The sequence below is a fragment of the Epinephelus fuscoguttatus genome, linkage group LG12 (assembly GCF_011397635.1).
Source record: "Epinephelus fuscoguttatus linkage group LG12, E.fuscoguttatus.final_Chr_v1".
Taxonomy (NCBI): domain Eukaryota; kingdom Metazoa; phylum Chordata; class Actinopteri; order Perciformes; family Serranidae; genus Epinephelus; species Epinephelus fuscoguttatus.
Window position 1 is genome coordinate 5048614 of NC_064763.1, and position 18873 is coordinate 5067486.

Sequence of the window (18873 nt, forward strand, 5' to 3'; positions counted from 1 at the left end):
ACTGAGGGAACTGACCTACCAGAGGGCAACATAGGAGATATCCAGGTAGTACTTTGCGATCCCGCAGGCTAATGGAAATCATGAGGAGGCCACAAGGAAGGTGACCACAACTAAATACCTCCAGAGAATAAGGCAAGTCCTGAGAAGTCAGCTGAATGGTCACAACAAGGTCCGAGCCATCAACATGTATGCACTGCCAGTCATCAGATAGCCAGCTGGGATCATAAGCTGGCCAAAAGAGGAGATAGAAGCCACTGATATCAAGACAAGAAAGCTCCTCACCATGCATGAAGGTTTCCACCCCAAGTCCAGCACCCTGAGTCTATACACTAAGTGGAAATAGGGAAGCTGAGGTCTAGTGAGCATCAGAGCCACTATCCACAATGAAACATTCAAAATCCAGGAGTACATCAAGAAGAAGGATGAGCTGCTAAGTGAATGCTTCAGACAACAGAAACCTGATGAGGGCAAAGAGGTGGAGGAGCAAACTACACAGAGGGACAAGCCCCTACATGGTGCATACCACCGTCAGATAGAGGAAGTGGCTGATATCAAGAAGACCTACCAATGGCTGGAGAATGCTGGACAGACAGACAGCTCGGAGGCACTAATCATCGCAGCACAAGAACAGGTCCGAAGCACAAGGGCCATAGAGGCCAGGGTCTACCACAGCAGATCAGACCCAAGGTGCAGGCTGTGCAAAGATGCCCCTGAGGCGGTCCAACACATAGTGGCAGGGTGTAAGATGCAAGCAGGATGAGTATTCAAGGAGAGGCACAACCAAGTGGCTGGGATAGTGTACAGGAACATCTGTATCCAGTATGGACTCAAAGTACCCAAATCCCGATGTGTCCCATCGGGATTTGGGTACAGTGTACCTGAAACTGTGTTGTTGGTGGGTTACAGCAGACTTCACTATGAATAAAGGGATGTTGTCTGCTTAGGTGCTCTTTGGGTGTACTCTTCTTTAGCCTCTTTGGGTGTGCTTGGCCTGACAGAACTTTCTGGGTATGCTGAGTGGATGATGGACGAGACACAACAGAGCGTTTTTATATAAAAGCATTTGTTTTTGGTATTTGCTATTATTAATGGACTTTTCTAGTTATCCCAGAATTGTAATCCTCACCCATATCTTTGTAAATATATTTCAGACTGTGGATGTCTGAGTAAAAGAAATCATTTGTCCCCATGTTCTATGATAGTGTGTCATCTATTGAGCCTTTTGGAAAGCGCAGACCAGATTTTACTGTGCATGTGTCGTATCCCAGTGATATGATGCAATATGACTATGTGACTTTTCTACTTTCTAACCTCTTCTATAGAGCCTTTTCACAGCAGACATTTTGACAAGTCATAGCAGGAAAAGCACAGGTGAAACTGATAACATTTCTAATGGCTCAGCTCTACAAAGTGTCCCAGTACACTGTAAACCCTAGTTCGCTCACTCAACTGTGTTTTTTTGGAAACATCTTGCACTTGAACTTTTAGTTTAGTACAATACAGTAACATAGAAGTTTTGAGTACACCAGACCCAAAATAATTGTCTCACATGACCCTTTCCTGACAGAAATTTTATGTCAGTTTAACATAACTTTTTGTTGTTGTTGTTGTTTGAGCATTTAATTCTGTATCATATGAGTACAAAAACATTGAGTACACAATTTGCAAGATTGAAGGGATGCATTCTGATCCAGGAAGAGTTCTTTATTTCACCTCATATCATCATCATCATATCAGCCCAACTTTGTATTACATTCCAATATCCTCACAGGCAGTAGGCAACTGTACAACTTAACTCATGGTGCACTATGTCTTTTACCACAACATGAACTGTAATCCATTTGAATCATTGTGAAATACAACATTAATTACTGCGTCCTGGGTAATGTGAGTGATTTAGAACATATTTAAACACATTATGTTAAATGCACAATGATAGTGTTGTTTATTGGCCTTAAACTAATTAGGCAGAATCGGCTTTAGAAATTTTGTTCAGATTAATTCAAAACTCAAAAATTGTTGACTCAACATAAACAAAATGATGTCACGCTCACAGGGGAGCTTTTGTGTCAAGTGAACGTAAAGTTTTTATGTCATTTTGACAATCTAGGACATATGTTTTGACTTTACATTAAAATTTTGTGTCATGGATGGATTGGGGTTTACACTGAAAGCTTTTCTGGGGCACCATTGGGGACAAAACCAGGACCTCCATTAAGTGGAATGTAGCTATTATTAATGTTTTTAAATAAGCCTGTGCTCTCCATATGATGATGTGAAAAAGATGTGTTCTACTTTTGTGCATACACACACCTCTGCCATTCTTATTAGTCCATACAGCTTGGTGACATCAGGTAATTCCCAGCATAGCTCTGCCAATCTTCCACCTGAGCAGAGGTTTAACCAGACAGAGTACCACTCCTATGCTTGACCTATTAAGTTCATTCATTCATTCATTCATCTTCTAACCGCTTCATCCTCTTGAGGGTCGCGGGGGGGCTGGAGCCTATCCCAGCTACATCGGGCAAGAGGCAGGGTACACCCTGGACAGGTCGCCAGACTATCACAGGGCTGACACATAGAGACAAACAACCATTCACGCTCACATTCACACCTACGGACAATTTAGAGTTATCAATTAACCTAGTCCCCAATCTGCATGTCTTTGGACTGTGGGAGGAAGCCGGAGTGCCCAGAGAGAACCCACGCTGACACGGGGAGACCATGCAAACTCCACACAGAAGGGCTCCCACGCCCGGGATCGAACTGGCAACCCTCTTGCTGTGAGGCGAGAGTGCTAACCACCACACCACCGTGCCGCCCGACCTATTAAGTTAAATAATGCAATATAGACTCATGAGCTATGTTGTATTTTTCCCTAGTGAAAACCTCCAGTTCTGTTCCTACTATTCATTAAGGACCATTAATAGTTACACAGTTTTTATTTGGACTTGGTCTTAACTTGAAAGAAAGTCAGGCATTCTAGACAACTAGAAAGTCCTTTGTGGGATATTTTTTTGTGAAATAAACACCTACAGGTTCAGTTACTAGTTTTACATTACACCCCTACTTTAAAAACTCTTCAGTATGAATCATAGACTGTTTGTAAAGATGGACAGTGCGTCTCCGCTTCCCTCATTGTAAGGAAGTGAAGCTAAAATATCCCTGATACAGCTGCTGCCATTGTGCTCTAGTGACGTCATTTGGAGCCAGAGTCTGCACAGTAGTGATCCTCACAGTATCAATTTTTCCACACATACACACCTCTGACCAGTTGCAAGCAGTGCCACTGAATACACAGTTGTCAATCATATTGTAAAATCCCAGTTTTAAAGCATTAGATACCTAATTAAAACCAAAATTATCAGAAAAACAAACACTTGAATATGCAGGAGTGTGATAAGAACTACCTTAAATGCCAGAAACCATCTTTGGGAAAAATGTATTTGATGTTGTATTTGAGTTTTTAGTTTAGTCCCATCTACTGACATGGAGAGGGTGTTTTTTTTTTTGTTGTTTTTTTTTTGTTTTTTTTTTACCAAGACTGCAGCCAGCCACCAGGGAGCAATCCAGAAAGTGGAGCTGTCATGTCATTCATCTTTATATACAGTCTATGATGAGAGCACAGTCTTCAGAGATTTTGTGTGTCTTTAGTCAAGTTTGAAATGTACTTTTCTGCAGATTTTCTTTTTTGTTAAACCCATGTTAAATTACATAAACATTCACAGGGTAATTCCAGTATTAGCTTGCACTAGTGAGTTGACCCACATCAGCACTGCTGCATTCAGACTTTTCCTTATTTGGCTTTGAACCAGGAAACTTTGTTGAGGTCTGACATATTTCAGTTTCTCCCTGTCATAATGTCCGGTAAATATATTCCTCTCTGCAAATATGTTGGCCTCAGACCGTGTCCTAAGAGCCAGCAAGTGCCTCTCTGTTTAAACTAAATCTGTCAAATATGCATTTCTGTAACGTGGTGTAAACAAACCACTATCTGTCAGCTGTGTGCACATGTTAACAAACTATGTAGGATATCAGTTGTGTGCTCAATGTAGCCTTAAGCTGTAACCACCTAAAAAATGGGTGAGTGCTTGCTGTCTTCCTATGTTTGTAGACTACCTTTTAAACAAGAAAACACATTTGATATTGTGATATTTACTGGAAATGATATACAGCAAGTAGGTTGTTATTACCAGAAACTTTCACTTCTGGTTTGCAGGTTTGTGGTTTGGGTCATTGATTAACACATATGTTTATGGATGCAGCGAGGCTGATTGGTTCTCATAACGGGCCGGGTAGGGGCAGGCTTAAAAAAACCCTGACCCACACATCACTAGCGTTCAAAAAGTGAGGGCCACCTCTGAAAATAAAGCACCACTATGCTTTCATACAGTAAGGACAGTCAGATAGCACTCTATGTTTATACAGACACACTCATGCATGATGTTTTGTTCATTACCTCTTATGCCTGAATACATCAGATCCAAAAAGGACATCCACTACTGTTTGGATAGATTGTTTATCCTCAGACAAAGAGAAATGGAAGAAGAGTCAAAGGGCAAGTACACAGTAAGGGATAGTGAAGGATCCATGGATACTGTATACAGTACATAAAATGCATATGTCACACTCAGTAAGTAACATGGAGGCTTTTCCTCAGTTCTCTTCGGTCAGCCAAGAGAGGAGACTGACTTGGTTAGAAACTGGACAAATATAATCTGATATATAAATAGTCTAACCAGGACACACACACACACTGAAACACACACATGCACGCACGCATTCACCCAATCCCTCTTACACAAACACACACACACACACACAGGCTAGGGAACAAACATCACTTTGACTGTCTACCTTAACTCAGTGATGCAGCCGCCAGTGCAGCTGATATATTTACCTGGTGTGTCATACTGCAGAGGGGATTTAGAAAGGCAAACAAAAATTAGTCAGGAATACCCACAAAGTGGAGAGGATAGGGTAGAGTGGGGGGGATTAATGAGGGATATCCAGGCTTTGATATTGCTGACGTTTTGAGCCAGCATGTGCTCCCTGAAAGCCCTTTGTTTAGCCTTTATTGCCAGTCGCCATCTGTTATGATCCAGTTGCCAGATTGCCCGGAGCAACATCATCAATCCCCCTCTCTTAGCTTTTGATCTGTTAAAGTAAAATACAGCTATTCCTGTCTCTGTACTCACCAAGTCAAAATCTGATATCTGTCCTGACGGATTGTGATTCCTGTGTAACCCCGAGGGTTCTCCGTTGTCATGTTGGCCACTTCCCACTCCTCAAAGGAAGTAATGACCTGTCCTTGCCTCAGTGCATCTCCAAAATAGACCGCCACACACATGGAGATGAGGACATCTCAGCCGCACTGAGGCTTAAGTGACAGATTTCACTGCATATATACAACTGCAGTGACTTTCTTTCTTTGATGTAGTGTTGCACATTAACAGTGCATCAGTGACTCTGTTTAGAAACAGGTCTGCACTGTGATGTTACCCAGAGACACCTGCACTAACACACTGCAGTGTACTCTGTGATTCCTGCATATTTATATCCGAAACATTCAGAGGTTGATTTTCTCTTTAACATTCACCTGGTGTTTCTCTTCTCTCTTCTCTTTATTTGTTCACCTCATACCTGTTCCTTTCTTCCCTTCATTTCCCTCATTAAATTCAATCCACCTATCCTCCCCACCTCTCTCTGTCCCTGTCTGCTGACACCTCATCTCCGTCATTCTTCACCAGGCCGGGCAAGTCTGCACGGCAAGTCCTCCCTACGGATAGAAAATGTGCGTTCAGACGACCAGGGCTGGTATGAGTGTAAGGTGCTGATGCTGGAGCAGCAGTATGACACCTTCCACAATGGCAGCTGGGTGCATCTAACTGTCAACGGTAAGAACCACAAGCATGCTTTATTCATACTGTTTGATACAAGCATGAGACTTAGATGATGGAAAGACAGTGGTGGAAAAACAGTTATTTATACTGTACATACTATATAGACTATATAGACATTATTAGTGTTATTATTGTAATTATTAGTGGCTAGTGGCATCAGCAAGAAATGATGGGTGATGGGCCTGGTGTGAGAAATTTGAACTCTTGAAACCATATTTTAGCATTTTTGCTTATTTTGATGTTATTTCTTGAAGTATTTTCAAATGCTTCTTATCCCTAAAATCTATACAACCAAAGCTAAAAGGTTATAGATGTCAATAAACCATAATAAATGATAAAATGTATCAAAATTATGTCATGAATTTAAAAAATACAAAAATCTGAATTCTTTTCATCAAATTTGTAAAAATAAACACACAAAATATATTGATCCAAAAAATTTTTAATGTAGAAACATGATAAACATATTTCCTAACACTCCATAAGTTATTTGAATTTTGCACTTTTTTTGTTTGTTTTTGAGAAATGCTTATTTTAATGAGCAAGGTGCAAAGTCGTTTTGATAGTTTCATTTGCAGCAGAAATATTTCCCCAGTGCCTACATGGTATTTCATATCCCTAAAATCTGTACAACATAAAAGCTAAAAGTTTATGTAAGTCAATAAACCATAACAATTGATAAAAGTATTGAAATTGTATCATAATAAAAAGAGTAAAACAGACATTCCTATTGACCTGCTTCTCTGCTCCTCTGGCACCACCACATGTTTTCACCATCTTATGGCCACTTGTAGCATAACGGAATGACATCATCGCAAGCTGACAGCATGATGGCGCATAAGACAGAAGTTAACTTTCTGCTGCAAAAAAATGAATGATGTAGGCTAGCTGTTATAGTTGTTATTTTAAATTGATTTTAAATGGCTCATGTAAACAAAGTATCGGCAGCCATGACAGGACAATACAGTGGCGTCACTGTGCATTTTCACCATCTTTTGGCCCGCTTATAGGATAGCATAATGATGTCATTACAAGCAGACAACGTGTGGTGCAAAAGACAGAAGTCTTAGCTTTCTGCTGCAACAAAAATGATTGCTGTAGCTCTTATAGTTTTTTATCTTAGATTTATTTTAAACAGCATCATATAAACAACAGTTCCCTGCAGCCGCCCGCGGGAGGTCTGCTTTCAGAGAGTTAAAGGCCCTATTCAGTTCAAGACATGAACACAATCATTGCAAACACATACACACTTTTGCACATAACTGGGTTTCCATAGGTCAGCCTTTTACAACACCTCATCTTAATAAACTGAGATGAACATGAGATAACAATGTAGATATGTGGTAATTGTGGTGCATTACTTTCTGAAGGAAAACGTATGAATGGTGAATTAGAACAGCCTGGAGATAAACTTAGATAAACTACTGTAATACTTTAAATAAACCAGATTACAGATGTAAGATATGTAAGTTTTTTGGTTGTTTTGAAGATGGATTTTTTTTAAATGGCAATGGCCATGGCATGTCTCAAAGGTACTTGAAAATGATCCAAGGTCATGACATCAAATAACTTGTCCTGTCCAACAGTCCTATCCTGAATATACTAAGTTTGCAGTGATATAAAACATAGAAACACAGCAAATCCTCACATTTCAATGGCTTGACCCAACATGTTTGGATTTTTTACTACAATAAAATGACCAAAATTATTGAACATAATTCAGCTGTAGTCATAACACAAAAATATAAGGCTACATTCTGTGTTTCTGGGCATGTTTGTCAAATTTTCACACACTGTGCATTCCAGTACCCATACTACCATACTATTACTAGTGTGTCAAATGCAGTATACCAAAAATACTAGGATGTTCTATTGCATCCAGTCATATTCTGCAGTATGCTAGCGAGCATGCTTTTCTGGCTATTCTGACTCACGATCTTCTGTACAGCAGAAGATATGTCACATCGATTGAACCACAAACCAATGTCAGCTGATTGACAGCTCATCATCAGCTGACTGACAGCTCACTGACAGCTATCAGAAGTCACAATGACAAATGACAGTGCATTTAAGTAACTGGTGATCAGTCAAATAGTAATAAAAGGGACATTTATTGCTTAAATGAACAAAATAATCATAAAGATTAGCAACAACAAAAGGACATAACGATGAGAATAACAATGACAGAAAAATGCAAAGTAACAGCTGCAGAGCTCTCCAGGTTGTCCTTCGTCTCTAGCAGCTCAGTTAACTGTGTTTTTGTTTTATCTTCATGGTAAGAGATACACTGAACAAAAATATAAATGCAACACTTTTGTTTTTGCTCCCATTTTTCATGAGCTGAACTCAAAGATCTAAAACATTTTCTATATACACAAAAGACCATTTCTCACAAATATTGTTCACAAATCTGTCTAAATCTGTGTTAGTGAGCACTTCTCCTTTGCTGAGATAATCCATCCCACCTCACAGGTGTGGCATATCGAGATGCTGATTAGACAGCATGAATATTGCACAGGTGTGCCTTAGGCTGGCCACAATAAAAGGCCACTCTGAAATGTGCAGTTTTGCTTTATTGGGGGGGTCTGGGGGGGGGGGGTCAGAAAACCAGTCAGTATCTGGTCTGACCACCATTTGCCTCACGCAGTGCAACACATCTCCTTCGTATAGAGTTGATCAGGTTGTTGATTGTGGTCTGTGGAATGTTGGTCCACTCCTCTTCAGTGGCTGTGCAAAGTTGCTGGATATTGGCAGGAACTGGAACACGCTGTCGTATACGCCGATCTAGAGCATCCCAAACATGCTCAATGGGTGACATGTCCAGTGAGTATGCTGGCCATGCAAGAACTGGGATGTTTTCAGCTTCCAGGAATTGTGTACAGATCCTTGCAACATGGGGCCGTGCATTATCATGCTGCAACATGAGGTGATGGTCATGGATGAATGGCACAGCAGTGGCCTCAGGATCTCGTCACGGTATCTCTGTGCATTCAAAATGCCATCAATAAAATGTACCTGTGTTCGTTGTCCATAACATACACCTGCCCATACCATAACCCCACTGCCACCATGGGCCACCCGATCCACAACATTGACATCAGCAAACCGCTCACCCACACAACGCCACACACGCTGTCTGCCATCTGCCCTGAACAGTGAAAACTGGGATTCATCCATGAAGAGAACACCTCTCCAACGTGCCAGACACCATCGAACGTGAGCATTTGCCCACTCAAGTCGGTTACGACGACAAAGTGCAGTCAGGTCGAGACCCCAATGAGGACGACGAGCATGCAGATGAGCTTCCCTGAGATGGTTTCTGACAGTTTGTGCAGAAAGCTGCTGTCTGGGTGGCTGGTCTCAGACGATGTTGGAGGTGAACATGCTGGATGTGGAGGTCCTGGGCTGGTGTGGTTACACGTGGTCTGCGGTTGTGAGGCCGGTTGGATGTACTGCCAAATTGTCTGAAACGCCTTTGGAGACAGCTTATGGTAGAGGATGACGGGCAACAGTTCTGGTGGACATTCCTGTAGTCAGCATGCCAATTACACGCTCCCTCAAAACTTGTGACATCTGTGGGATTGTGCTGTGTGATAAAACTGAACATTTTAGTGTGGCCTTTTATTGTGGCCAGCCTAAGGCACACCTGTGCAATAATCATGCTGTCTAATCAGCATCTTGATAAGCCACACCTGTGAGGTGGGATGGATTATCTCGGCAAAGGAGAAGTGTTCACTCACACAGATTTAGACAGATTTGTGAACAATATTTGAGGGAAATGGTCTTTTGTGTGTATAGAAAATGTTTTAGATCTTTGAGTTCAGCTCATGAAAAATGGGAGCAAAAACAAAAGTGTTGCGTTTATATTTTTGTTCAGTGTATATAACCAAGAGGGTGAAAGTTCAGGGCGCAATTTTATGAGACTTTAGTATGTCCTGACTGTGCACACTCGCGCAACAGTACCCTTTTTAAAGGGTTAGTGCACCCAAAAATGAAAATTCAGCCATTATCTACTCATGCATATGCTGAGGGAGGCTCAGGAGAAGTTTTATAATCCTCACATCACTTGCGGAGATCCAAGGGGAGAGTGGGTAGCAGCACAACTCCACCTAATGTAGGCTTACTGCACCCCAGATTCAAACGTCCAAAAACACATAATTGAAACCACAAAATATCTCCATACTGCTCGTCCGTAGTGATCCAAGTGTCCTGAAGCCCCGACATAAAAAGTTGTTTGGAAAAACGCCATTTGAACTCTGTTTTTACTAGGGATGGGCAGCACAAGCAAAAACACTATTTGAAAATCATGGCAACTATTCAACAATTTTTCAAAATGTTAAAGCATTTTCCACCCAAGTTATTACATATATTTGAGTTATCTACAAGTTTACTGTACTGTTTGTCATCTACTCGCTTTCAAATGTCCGCCACGGACATTTACACAATGTCACGGATAAACATGGGTAAATGCATGAAACAAAAGTCATCACATATCACCTCTGATAATGGTTTATTCATTTAAAAACACATTGTGCTCGTTTAGCACACTATTTCATGTAGTTTTTATCTGTTGGAGGGTCACGTAGGGGAGCGTAGCACGACAAAAATAGCCGCGTAAAATAGAGAGTTGTCGCATGACAGATGGGGGTTGTCGCGCTGCTCCCGTTGCTGGTAGAGCCGCTGTAATTGATTAACAGGGGCGAGCTGCTACGGGACTCGAGCTGCAGACGTGTTGCGCCACCGAGCCCGGCTGTATGGTCCCTTGCCGCCTCCTGCGTGCCTCGCTCTCAAATGACAGTGCATACTTGTTGTAGACTTGTGATACACAAGCTTTGCCTCACAGAATTTGCACTGCACCTCATTTTCGTTTATTTTGTCTAAGTTGTTCCACACGGAACTTTCTGATGTCTGTAGTAGTCTCTGCATATTTCTCGTTTGTAGAAGAGCATCAAACTAGCTGCTAGCACATCTCACACCGCTGTAGCAATCCTATACTGCCCTCGTGCGGTTAGGAGCTGAATTGCATGTCAAAGGGGGAAATAAGACGGCAAATAGTAATAGTCACATTAAAAAAATCGATTTTTCAAAATAAAACGACTATTCGAAAATTCAAAAATCGTGACCCATCCCTAGTTTTTACCCTCGTTGTAGACTGTAGCTCTAACTGCCTCTCTGTACACTGTGCTTACATTTGTGGCTTGCACGAGACCGTGAGACATTGGCACTGCGTTCATGTGTGTTCACGTGCTTCAGGACACTTGGATCAGTATGGACGAGCAGTATGGAGATATTTTGTGGTTTCAATTATGTGTTTTTGGACGTTTGAATCTGGGGCGCCGTCAGCCTCCATTAGGTGGAGTTGTGTTGCTACCCTGTCTCCCCTGGGATCTCCGCAAGTGTTGTGAGAGCTCTAAAACTTCACCAGGGCCTCCCTCAGCATATGGGTGAGTAGAAAATGGCTGAATTTTCATTTTTGGGTGCACTATCCCTTTAAGGGCAGCTGTTGTACCTACTAAAAGTAAAAAGAAAAAGTATGTGATTGGCGGAGCACCCATACTCTGGGTATAGACATTGTCCAGGAACCATACAGTCAAAGGTCAAGTCCCCATAGAAAGAGGTCCAAAATATCCTTGACATTGATTACTGCTCATTCTGTGTGGTGTCTCACTGGCTTGATGGTTGCTGTGTCATATCAGGATTGTCAGAGTTGTCTTTGAGCAAAAAACAGTGAGGCCCCCTACATGCCCTGTCACTGATACTGTCTCTGGAGACAAGCACCAGACAAACACCTGAGTGTAAAATAAGTACCCACACAAGTTAAAACACTCATGGGACTGTCTCACATAAACTACTGTGTGAATATTCTCGCCTTCACTTGGTAGCTCAAGCATTCATCAAAACACTTAATCAGACAGCATATGATGATGCTAGTTGCTGTGGTAACAGACACACCAGATATGGTCCTGCACACTCCCCAACCCTCTCGTGGTCACGGCACATTAGCTCAATTTCATCAGTGTTGCTCTGGTTCTGTTTGACTTCCCTTTGCCTCTTTTCTCTCTCACAGAGATGTTTAAAGGCCTCAGGCTTCCTGCTCTGCCTCTTTTCTCTTCATATCTATCACTCAGCTGTTGTCCTTTAGTGTCATGTTGCTTTATAAGACATGAGCCACTGCACTTTCATCAGTTGTGGTAGTCAGACAGTCAGTGGTGTTGTACAAACCACAGCTGACTTGGTGCTAGGTCTACCAAAAATACTGAGGTTATCTTTGGTCAGAAATGTGCCAAAAATAGGGGTGGGAATCACTAGGCCCACAATATGATATTATCACAATACATAGGTCATGATACAATATTATTGCGATAATAAATGTATCACGATATGCTGAGTATTGCGATAAAATATATTGCGATACATTGCATATTTATTCTTACCTTATTTTTCAGCTGCAAATAATTTCCTAGACAGACTGACCAACACCGTCATAAAACCTGACAGAAATGCTGCATACATCTGACAAACTGAACTGTTGGCGGATTTAACGCCAGATTAAGCAAGCTTCTGCGAGGCCAGATTAAGTGCGTGAGTGAAGCACTTTACATGCAGGTAACCTGCTAACTGAATGGCAACTCATCATGTGTTGTCTGTTACAACATCTATCCCCCATTCTTGTGCTGCAAGGGGTCTGCAATGTTTGCTCCGGTGTGACTTTAATGTACTGCTCTAGTTTGGAGAATGTGAGACAGCAGCCGCCAGTTCTCTGTGAGATAATGTGCCGTTACAGTCGCTTATGAATCCACTGACCTTGATGTCCAGGCGTCATGAGTTAATGCCACCTGTCCTGCTGTACTCAGATTCTTCAACTTTATGCTCCACTTCTCTGTAGAAAGAACATCTTGGTGAAAGAACGTCGGGACGGAGTCACATACCTGGGTTCTAGTATGTTTAGCATGTAACAACAGCCTTCGTTTTCAGCAACACTGTATACACACAGATCTTTGCGCATGAAGTGGTTGATGGACTGTTTTATTTTCTGAGCTCTCTCAGGTTTGGATGTTAATTTTATCAAGCCAAGTGTGTCAAGTGTTGGTTGATGTTTTTGGCAAAGCAGGTTTTGCATCAGTATGGCTGATGGCTAACGCTATCTTTTGATGGTGGAGTGTGAGGTGAGCCCTTATGTTCGTAGTATTTCCAGAGTATTTTATTCTCATATGACACTACTTGCAAATAGCATGTGCCATATCCAAGGTCTTCTTTCTGTCTGTGTTCAAAAATCCAAAATAAGACTTTTGATTTAAACGCCAACGGCGCATTTCTGAACATAAAAAAAACATAGAAAAAACATAAGCACTATCTAGTGGACCAAAAAAGCAATTGATTTTATTATTCTAGTTCCAAAAGTTGTATTAAAATGTGTATTTGTGAAAATTAATAATGTAAAAAATAAAAGATAAAAGATAAAATATCACAATATTATGTTGTATCAATTTTTTCTCTCACCCCAAGCCCAAGGGGATGATTTTATGTGAACTCTGATGGGAATAAAATGAGAAGAGTTTATCAGTCTATCATTTAAAATCATAGACAATGTATTTAATAATGAAGTAGTGGGTGTGCTTCTCAGTCTTGTCTACCATTTTATACAGTGTCATACTCTGTCGTAACGGCTCAGTTTTGTGTCTTTTGCACTTTTTCAGGTGGTTGCTTGTAAAGTTTGAGATCCTGAAATGTTACCTCCTCCACTGCACTCACATTTATCGTGGAAAAGGCATCTGCTGAATGCTCAGTCTTAGCTAAAAAAAACAGTCCATCACCATGTCCTCATGTTCAATGTCCCCAGTTAAATTTCAATTGGCTGTTCAGTACTGTCAGTCAATAAGTGGTCCCTCTGACTGACAGAAAGCACCCAGCATGCGCACCTAAATTCATAGTCTCCTCACCTCCAAGACATCCTGATTGGCCACTTCAAATCTCTGATGTGGGATATTGGCAGAGCTCATCTTTTCAATGTAGCGAGGTTAAGGTAAGATCCATATAACCTCTATAAACAGATCTCTGCATACGAGTGCAGAATCTTGAGGCAGCTGGACAAAACTTGATATCGGAAACATTCTGGTATTAACCTATCTCATTTAAGCAGGCTTCAGTCACATGCAGGTAAAAGAGACCGCATTGGCCAAAATGCATCTCCAACATGCTAGCTTTATTAGCTTTTTATTACATTTGTCTGCATTCATATGCAGACATCAGTTTGCAGAGATTAGCAAACAATGATCAGCTTATAGAAAGGTCTTGGCCCAGATATCCGCCAGCTACACCGAAACCCCCAAAATATTGTTGCCCCCAGAGGCTAAATTGACGTCAGACTGATAGCTGATGGATTCAGAGATTACTCAATGCCTAAAATGTGATAATGTCAGTTTGTATAATGTGTATATTTGTATTTTCAAATTACAATTGACTTATATTTTGATTAAATATATTTTCTCATAACAGTATTTTGTATTTTATTTTGATACATTTGATTAGCAAGTGTTTGTAATTTGGAAGAAGATAGTTTTTCATGTATTTGTAACCATCTCTAACTGCAAGCTTACATTGTGAGTCCAGTTTTGAAACATGATCCCGCTACAAGGCTTTACAAATTTGATTGACTGTACATCTTACTGTAATCAGTATGTTCTCCCGAGGGCTTTTGTTGAATAGGAAATGTGTTGAAAGGAAGTGAGGAGATAGTCATGAAATTAAAGACACTCTTTACTGTATTTGTGGCTAGGTGTTTCCAGTTTTTCACTAAGAAGAGAAAGACAAAGCTAGATGCCAGTGAAGGTGTAGAAAATAGCCAGTGTAGGTGGGAAGTCAATACGAGACAAAATTGACAGTATACCAGTAAAACTGAAAGCTAGCCTGGTTAAAAAAATACTACCTATAACATGTTACTGTTCATCGATCAGCCAAAACATTAAAACCACTGACAGGTGAAGTGAATAACTGATAATCTTATTACAATTGAATGTTGAGTTGGGGATCCTTAGGTCCTGACGTTCATGTGAAGGCTACTTGACACGGATCCCCAAATCCCAATCTGATTGAACATCCATGGGCTGTGATGGTACATCACCTCGTAACCCACAGGACTCATAGGCCCTGGTGCCAGACACCACAGGAGACCCCCAGAGGTCCTGTGTCCATGCCTCGACAGGTCAGAGCCAAGTCCGATTCACGGTGGGGCCGCAGACCTTTCAAGATACGGACACAGGACTTCTAGGGTACTGACATGTCCTATGGATACTTGATCAGATTGGGATCTGGGAAATTTAAAGGCCAGATCAATGTCTCGACCTCTTTGTCATGTTCCTTGGGCCATTCCTGAACAGTTTCTACAGTGTTGTATGGTGCATTGTCCTGCTGGGGGACCACTGCCGTCAGGGAGTGCTGTTGCCATAGAGGGTTGTACTTGGTCTGTAATAATGTTTGGGTGGGTAGAGTATGTCAGTTAGCATCCACATGAATTCCAGGACCAAAGGTTTCCCAGCAGAACAACTGCATTATAACGTGATAATCAGTATTAATCACTTAGCCTCTCAGTGGTTTTAATGTTTTGGCTGATTTGTGTGCTGTGGAACTGGCCACTGGAAAAGATGGTTGCACCCTGTTACTTTCTAAACACAGGCAGACAAAGACTCATCGTTACTGATAGGTGCACTGAATATTTTCGTGTATGCAGGTAGCCAATGGGAGTTGGTGGTGAGTAAATGAATAAATGTGCACCATATGATACATGCCAAAAAGATTTCACAGAATTTATTTCTCCTTCATCATCAAATTTTAAGCATCTCCGTCACGATGAAAGTTTACATGGGGGGCAGGAGATGGCATGATAGTGCCCTGTATGACAGCAGCTGCTTTGAGTGCTGTAGCAATGTCCTGATTCACTCAAAAGCAAAGCAGTGATGCTGAAGCTAGGGATGATTGCTCTGTGAAATGCTCAGTGAAATAAAGGTCCTTTGATGGGGAGACATACAGCAGTGACGCAGAGGCAGGGTCGGGGGGACCGGGGCTCTGGGGAGTCCCCGCCACTTTGCTGTTTGCTAATGTCATCTACATGAAGCTCCACAGTAAGAAATGCTCACCTCTGCTTGGCTGGAGAGAAGAAGGGGCTCAGGCAGGATGTCCAATCTTTGACGGCAGCAGTGTTCTGCACTGTGGCAGATGTATGTACTGTGTGTACGAATCCACCCATCTGTCTGCTGTTTATAGCTACATATGGAGCAAGTCCTTGTCCATGGAGTTCACCATGTTGCCTTTACAGTAGCCCAAAATGGAGGTGGTGGATGGGTCCGACAACCACCGACTTTCAATCTGGATGCAGGTATTCTCACCCCGTAAGATTGTAGAGCCAGATCCTGTTCTTTTTTCCTAAACCCAACCATGTGTTTGTTGGCAAAATGTAACCACATGCATTTGTTGATGAAGGAAAAAAAAAAATCACTTCTCTGTGTTGTACTGCCCTAGTGCATTTATTTTGAAAGACACTGTATGTAAACTGTACATTTCCTGGGAAAAAGGAAATAAGGAAATGTATTTTGAAAATGATGCATGTAACAGGCTGTAGTTGACATGGCTTCCCAGAACGAAAGGAATCCCTTAAGTTGCGAAATCCAAGTAAACACATTTTATTAAGTGCCTTACTTACAGCAAAGTGCAAGAGCAATGTTTGAGAGCAATGGTACGAGTTGTTTGAAATGTCCTGTTTACGTCCTATTTAACTTTGCGATTTACATAAAGAAGGAACAGAAAAATGGTGAGGGCACAGCTGAAAATATAAAGTGAGCTAGTATAGCTCGCGGGCTAGCAATAGCAGTCCTCAAAGTTGTAAATTATACAGTGTCTTGTCACACATTATTGTAATTAACCTCTGTAGTCTAGCCTTGCTTCCTTTCTTCTCTGCTGCTTGTCACTGTTGTGTTTCATAAACAAGAATTGAAGTATCAGTACGGCGGCACGGTGGTGTGGTGGTTAGCACTGTCGCCTCACAGCAAGAGGGTTGCCGGTTCGATCCCGGGCGTGGGAGCCCTTCTGTGCAGAGTTTGCATGTTCTCCCCGTGTCAGCGTGGGTTCTCTCCGGGCACTCCGGCTTCCTCCCACAGTCCAAAGACATGCAGATTGGGGACTAGGTTAATTGATAACTCTAAATTGTCCGTAGGTGTGAATGTGAGCGTGAATGGTTGTTTGTCTCTATGTGTCAGCCCTGCGATAGTCTGGCGACCTGTCCAGGGTGTACCCTGCCTCTCGCCCGATGTCAGCTGGGATAGGCTCGCGACCCTCAAGAGGATGAAGCGGTTAGAAGATGAATGAATGAAGTATCAGTATTTCCCTGAACGAGCAGTTAAATGAATCCCCTGGCTGGGCATTGGAATGCATCGTGATTTCACATGTAAGATAGGTGGTGGGAAAAATAATCAATTCATAAATGCATCACCAACTGGACATGGACATTTTAGCATTGATTGACAAATTTCGATAATCAGTCATCTAAATGTTTATTAATAACATGATGCTGACTGAACAAAAGAGGTGGTACTTAACCACGAGAGCAGTGCACCACCCTGATGGTTGTTTGTAACTTTGAATTTGTAACTTATCTTGAGAAAAGGCAGTGGTTGTAAGCTTGTTTTAATTCAGTGTCTCCACCAGCTTGAAGTTGCCCTATCGCACGGGCCCTATCTAGATCAGTCAAACGTGGCATGCCGATTCTTGGAGCAGACAACAATTAACCACCGTAGGTGGTTAATTGGTTAATTGGTTAATTGTTGTCCATAGGTGGTTAATTGGTGTCTGCTAATTGGTCGTAGGCACCTGATTGGTGCGTAGGTGGTTAATTGGTGTCTGCTAATTGGTCGTAGGCACCTGATTGGTGCGTAGGTGGTTAATTGGTGTCTGCTAATTGGTCGTAGGCACCTGATTGTCAGCACCTGGGGGTACCAGAAGCTCAAAACAAGAGTCAATAGCAACAGCAAAAAAAAAAAAAAAGCTGTTTGGCATGGGCAGAGAAGATTTTGCAAATTTTTCATGGGTGCAACCCACATACACATCTCTGCTGCTCATCCAACAAATGCATGTTCCTTACAAATGTGGCACCTTTTAAAAGGAAAATAAACATGCTTTCCAGCAGTATACGATTTATTGCCAAGAAGCATTGTTTTTAATAGGAACTAGCTATTAATTACTGTCAAATAGCTAAAATAAATAAACGGTAAATGGATTACATGGGAAGGTTAGAATAAGAGGGTGAGTCCGTGGTTGCCTTGAAACAATGAAAAGGCACAGCAAGCTTTTTTTTTTCACTAGTGGCATTCAGTTTAAAAAAAAAAAAAAAAAAAGGCAGTCAGTGCGCCTTTCTGTGTGATTTGAGCCTTACAGTAGATGTTGCAGGTGCATTAATGGAAACACACTGAACATAATAAGACACAGCACAGTATCACCCGGATGTGCCGATCATCGGCTCCCTTCTATAATGTGGTCTGTAATGACATGACATGACAACAACCTTCAGGGGATATGTTTTTTCTGGTGGCGCTCTGGTGGAAGTGGAGCTGTGTGGAATGGTGTGGATGAATGGAAAATAAAAACAATAAACAGTTTATTTTAGGTGGTAACACGTTATGTGACATTGCAAAATTTGGGTAATATTATTATTACCCGAATTCCAGTTGGTAATACATTATATTACTTTGTTACTGCTAAAATGTAGTATATGACTGTAACACATTACTGTTGTAACACATTATCCCCAACACTGATCATGACCAAATATATATTTGTATCACTACAGCTCTTTTAATAAGTATTGAGGTCCTAAGAAATGTGTGATAAGCTTTTACTCATAAGTTTGTGAGTAGGAATAAAAATGAAAAGTAACTCTTATTTTTATCTTTTAAGTCCAAAATTTTACTTTTAACTGGTTGAT

The 18873-nt window shown here is 41.4% G+C and overlaps 1 protein-coding gene across 4 annotated transcripts in view; it reads left to right on the forward strand.

Moving 5' to 3' along the window:
* Positions 1-18873, forward strand: part of LOC125897946 (protein turtle homolog B-like) — a 290905-nt gene that overhangs the window by 116453 nt on the left and 155579 nt on the right. For all 4 annotated transcript variants that reach the window (XM_049591468.1, XM_049591470.1, XM_049591469.1 and 1 more), the window contains exon 3: positions 5751-5897. In XM_049591468.1, the coding sequence (XP_049447425.1) occupies positions 5751-5897 (147 nt within the window). The remainder of the gene's footprint in view (positions 1-5750; positions 5898-18873) is intronic.